The sequence below is a fragment of the Cervus canadensis genome, chromosome 29 (assembly GCF_019320065.1).
Source record: "Cervus canadensis isolate Bull #8, Minnesota chromosome 29, ASM1932006v1, whole genome shotgun sequence".
Taxonomy (NCBI): Eukaryota; Metazoa; Chordata; class Mammalia; order Artiodactyla; family Cervidae; genus Cervus; species Cervus canadensis.
In genome coordinates this window covers 25,553,669-25,559,668 of record NC_057414.1, presented here as the reverse complement: position 1 = coordinate 25,559,668, position 6,000 = coordinate 25,553,669, and the positions used below count along the sequence as shown (strand labels likewise).

Below are 6,000 nucleotides of genomic sequence, written 5' to 3'. Positions count from 1 at the left end.
AGTTTTTCCTAAATATAAACTTCCTAAATATTAATATTTTCCTCGTTCTCCAAATGAAGTTTGAATAAATTTCTGTCATTCAATGATTTATATCACCCAACAACAAAAACTTACTTTTATGTACCACCAGGTGTCACGTATTTTAACTATTATACAAAAGAGCATTTGATAGAATCTCTTTTATGACTCATTATATTTCTTTATCTGTCTCTCACACATTTCCAGTGTATCTGATGAAATCTAGTCAATGGTTAGGGTCCTTAAGTTACAAGCTTTAATAATGGAAACCCCAGTTAATAAGGCCATTTTCTATGTGCTGAGGATTACTTTCTCATGTTTACATTTAGCATGTGCTTAATTCTGTATCAGTTATTATGAGTTACTTATCGGCTTTTCTTCTGTACTAGACTGTAAACTCAATACAGTGTTGGGCACAATACCTTATATACAAGTATCACTAAATATGATTTTTTAATAAAATTATTGAATGGAGTGTAGTGATAAGTTAACACAGACTCCAACACAAGTGAATAGAGCTCTCACACTACCTGAGTTGAAGTGAGTAAAGAAAGAAATACTGGCCATACTTTTATCCAGCAGGGACAGAAAGAGGATAAGGGAAACTTTGCTCCTCAGGGGATGTGGGTATTAGAGTGAGGACAGATAGAGACAGAAAATAGCTACTCATATCTTTTCGTCTGAGGGATCTAGAACAGAAGATTCAACTTTCTAAAGTCCTGGACTGGGATTCAGATACATCCCTCTTTGTCCCCAAAACACCAGCGCTGTGTATTCTTCTCCTCTATTTCTCTGCATGGGAAATGGTTCTGGTGATGCAGGGGGATAGTTCTGAGTACTAACCTTGCAGGACTTCTTGTTGTAGGGTCATGACCTAGAAAACTCTGTTGTAATAATTTTGAGTCACTGGTCCTGACTTTTGTTGAAGTTGATGGCCCCTTGAAAATGTTGGTTGATGTGAATGGTGATTTATAATCTGAGTATTGATGCTAAGAGTCAGATGAAGAGCAGATAATGCTAATGATCTCCCATGAGAATCATATCCCACAAGTATCAACTCTTGGGAAAAGTTACAATTAGCAATTCCCTTTTCTCCCATTGACTCTCTAGTGTTTAATAGTGTCATATAGTTGTAATTTATCATTTTTGTTAGATTATAGGTTTGAAGCAAGGCTGGGATAGATCTTATTAGAACTCCAATGAATTTCATGTCAAGCTATACAAGAATTCAGAATTTTAGAAAATTTTTAGACCTGCATTAAAGGAACACTCTAAAGTGATTTCACACAAGAGATTAAAAAAAAAACAAAACAAAACAGAAAAAAATATTTGTGTGCAATAGTTGAACAATTTTTTTTTTCTCCTTGACATATACTAACTGTTTTTAGATGCTTTGATGTGTTTATAAAGCAGTAGTACTTGTAATATTTTAACATGTAGGCTGCAGGAAGGTTTCAACTGGTTATTGTCATAACCCCATGAAAAGTTCCTAACAAGTAGAATAAGTTAATGATTTTATCTAACTCTATAAAAAATAAATATTAAGGAATAATATAGAGATATACCACTTAATGTGAAAAAGTTTACTAGATGTTGTTTGCTTAATGTATAGAGTAATTAAAAATCATGTTCTGGTTCAAGGTAGAAATCTAGGAAGATCCACAACTCTGACTGCAGCAATATAGGTCATCATATTTTCTCTTTATCTTGAACCAAATTTATTGTACTATAATTTACATGTGGTAAAATTCTACATACTATGAATTTTCTCAATATCAATATAGGTGAAGTTCTTCTGCTCTGGGTATAGGAAACCATGGTAATCTAGATTGGAGTATTTGAGTCCCAGATACCAATGTATCTCCAGATTTGTTATGTTGACCCATCAGATACCAACCATACATATTATTTTTTAACACATGTAGGCTGCATGCTTGAAAACCAGGAGTTTTGTTTCAAGGATATTGGGTTTTTAATTTTATTTAATGACTTAAGAAATCAGCTGTTCACAAGTTATTTTACCTGCACTGGGGTTTGATACAGAAGTTACTTACATTCATGCTTCTAAATTTTTGTATAGAAATAATTTATTATCTCATCAGTTTTATTGCAGATCTTTGAAGAACTCATCAAATATAAATTTGATTGATTTTAACTTTTAAAAGTCATATGTAGCTAATTAGAGAAAGTAATGGACAAACACAGTATGAGATATATATGGCTTCCATAAATGTTTTTAAAAAGGAAATAACAAAGTTATCAAGGTCTTTCTAGTGTCAGGAACTATCTTAGGTCCCGCAGATATGGCAGTAAAATACCAGCATGGGGGTAACCTTTATGAACATTACAGTAGATAGTACATTTTGGACAGTAAGCATGCAAGTACCCACCGAAAACAATAAATGGCATAGTAGGAGGCATACTGGTTTGAGCAATGTAACAAAGCATGAAACTTTGTTCTTAACTCAGATTTTAAGCTCTGGTAAAGATTTTGAAGTAAGAGAATCATGCATCTATTCAATGTAATAAGCAATGACTAGATCTAAAATGTCATGCTCATGTTATGTCTGGTCACAAAAATATTCTTCTCTTAAGCATTTTCTTCAGGGCAACATTGACATCTTTATTCCTGAGGCTGTAGATCAGGGGATTCAGCAATGGCACAATAATAGTATAAAACACAGAGGACACTTTCCCTTGGTCCATGGAGCTCACAGATGATGGCTGCAGGTACATGAATGCTGAAGATCCATAGAAAATAGCAACAGCTGAGATGTGGGAGCTGCATGTGCTGAAGGCTTTGGACCTGCCCTCCGTGGAACGAATGTGGAGGATGCTGGAGATGATGAAGATGTAGGAGCTGAGGATGGTCAGGATGGGGGCAAAGATGTTAAGTGCACCAAAGCATAGAACCAGTAATTCGTTGACATAGGTGCTAGAGCAGGAGAGCTTTAGGAGGGGCAGAAGATCACAGAAATAATGGTTGATCACATCTAATTTGCAGAAATGAACCCTAAGCATGCAGCCTGTGTGAGAGAATGCACATACCAGTCCCATCGTATACACCCCCAAAATGAGGGAGGAACAGGCCTGATGTGACATGATGGAATTATAGAGCAAGGGGCTACAGATGGCAACATAGCGGTCATATGCCATTGCAGCCAACAGGTAACACTCTGCAATTATAAAAACAAGAAAGAAAAAGAGCTGAGTCATGCATTCAGGGTAGGAGATGATATTCTTCTCTGTCACAAAGTTCACCAGCATTCTGGGGGTAATGACAGTGGACTGACAGAGGTCAATGAAGGACAAGCTGCTTAGGAAATAGTACATGGGAGTGTGCAGGCGAGGACTGAGCCCGATCAGTATGATCATGCCGATGTTCCCCACCACTGTGACCACACAGATTCCTAGGAAGAGGAGGAAAAGGGGCAGCTGGAGTCCTGGATGCTCTGTTAGCCCAGCAAGGATGAACTCAGTCACTGAGGAGCGATTTTCTGCTGCCATTTCCATCTGCGTAGTCTCTGGAGGGGAAAGAGTAAAACAGTGTCATTGGAGGGAATTCATTATGTTCTTTTTCATTTGGAGTAGAGTGCTCCATATAAATGATTCACAGTTTTGGCATCCTTTCCACCTATATAATCACTTAACTCTGGGTCTATTTATGGAAGGAAAGTACATCTAAACTCAATATTTATAAAGCCTCATTTTCAAATATAATAAATATATTTTCTATTAAAGCATTTAGTCAGTTTATAACCATGAAAACATGCATGGCAGCTTTATGCATAACAATGCAAATTGGAAATAATTCAAATTTATGTCCATCAACTGATGAATAGTTGAGTGAGTCATAGTATAGTATGTACATACATAATAATATGCATATATACATATATACATATATGTATGTGCATATATAAACATATAAACATATACAGCAACATATAGAGATGGTATCTATAGATGGGACTTAAAGTGTGGCATTCAGAGTCTTAATTCATCGTCATCAGCCACAAACTGCTTCATCCATCTACCCTATGATGCCATATCAGTATTACCATTTTCTGTTTGTGCCATAAAAATCAACTCTGAATATTCATTGGACAGGATTGTTGCTGAGGGTGAAGGTCCAATACTTTTGCCACCTGATGCAAAGAGCTGACTTGTTGGAAAAGACCCTGATGCTGGGAAAGACTGAAGGCTAAAGGAGAAGCAGGCAGCAGCTGTCTGTCTTTTTGCTTTTTTCACATGAAATAATCCTACCAACTCTCTTTGTCTCTGTTGTGTGGTAAATATATTCTCTTTTCTTTTCAATCTTACTTAAGTTAGAAATCATCATGAAAACAATCTCCAACACCTTGTAATTGATTTAACTTTCCCACTTTACATTCAGAAAACTGTCATTTCTAAACAGCACATTTTTAGACTTGAGATATATTGTAAGTCAGCTGATGCACCGAATCAGACTTGTTCTCCTCTGTATAACAAAATTGCATAGTGTTTAGAACCTAGGAGGATATAAATGGGATTTTATAAGTAATTCCATACATGAATGTATGAGGAATATTTACCTGAATTTTCACAGTATTATTTCCAGACTTAATAGTCTCAAGCCACAAATGTGAGATGAATACACTCACCTTTCTTCTTGTTGGAAATCACAACACCAAATTTTGTTTGCAACATGCTTCTTTTGACTCAGAAGATAGCTCTGTATTGGTGTCAGGAATGATAGGTACCCAGCTTTCTGCTGTCTTTAGTGTTGAGAGGGCTGGCACAGCACCTTGTGAGGCTGGTCTGCATCACAGGTCAGCATCTCTTTCTAAGTCTTCAGTGTGTGTTTCTTCAGCTTCAAGGTAGCAAACATCTGCACCTTTCTCAGTTCTCCCCTGAGTGGTTGTGATCACTGTGCTATGAAGGTGTGTCATGGATTTCATATAAGCCAGGCAGTAAATAACATGGAGTCAAATACTCTCCAAAGATGTCTATTTCTCAGGAGACAAGGTCTTGAGAAAGAAGCAGTTGCAGTTGACATGTCCCTAGTTGTCTCACTTTTTCCTTCAAGAGGGATTCTCTGTAAATCCTGAACTCAACAATTAGTGACCAAGATTTCTCCACACGATCACCTGGAGGTTTTTTCAAAATAAAATCCTCCACCAGCATCAGATCCTTCTGAGGAGCATTTGAGGTTTTGAGATTCTGCATCTGATACAAGCTCCCGGTCAGTTCTAGTTGTTCCTAGTCCACTCTGTGAATAAACAGTTTTAGAGGATTGGGCAACATTCTGACAAGTTATCTTAATGTTAAAATGGCAACAATTTTTAATATGATGAAGTAAATCATTTATCCTTGCAAAAATGTATTTAATCCATTTTACATATAAATACAAAATACACATATTAATTTAAAGTCAAAGCTATATGTTATTGGATTTAAAGTTATGGGGTAAGAATTCAGAATATTGACTTAATTTTTGATTTTTTAGGTGCTCACTATTAATGATTCTAGTGGTAAGCTGCATATATAAAATATTTTATTAGGCACTTATGTTTCATGTTTCCTCTCTTCTTATATATTGTATATTCACTTTTTGTTCTAAAACAGGAAATTTAGGAACATACTTAGAAATGATTGAATCAAGGTAAATTGCACACTCAAGTCAGGCGAAATCTTATAGTTAAATATAAGAAGATTCAGTTTTATTTTTACCAGTTTATACTTGTGTTACATTGAAAGTAAAAGTCACTCAGTTGTTTCTGATTCTTTGTGACTCCATGGACTATGAGTCCACAGAATTCTCCAGGCCAAAATATTGGACTGGTTATTCTTTCCCTTCTCCTCGGGATCTTCCCAACCCAGGGATCGAACTCAGGTCTTCCGGTTTGCAGGTGGATTCTATACAAGCCGAGCCACAAGGGAAGCTAATGCTTCTCAATTTTAGATACTCATTTAAACTCATTAAAAAAATTATCAGGGAAA

At 36.1% G+C, this 6,000-nt stretch overlaps 1 protein-coding gene across 1 annotated transcript; it reads right to left on the bottom strand.

Moving 5' to 3' along the window:
* Positions 1-2,589: 2,589 nt before the first annotated feature.
* Positions 2,590-3,562, bottom strand: LOC122431008 (olfactory receptor 8G1-like). The gene has a single exon (XM_043452032.1). The coding sequence runs from the start codon at positions 3,529-3,531 to the stop codon at positions 2,590-2,592; it is 942 nt and encodes a 313-aa protein (XP_043307967.1). The 5' UTR covers positions 3,532-3,562.
* Positions 3,563-6,000: the final 2,438 nt, after the last annotated feature.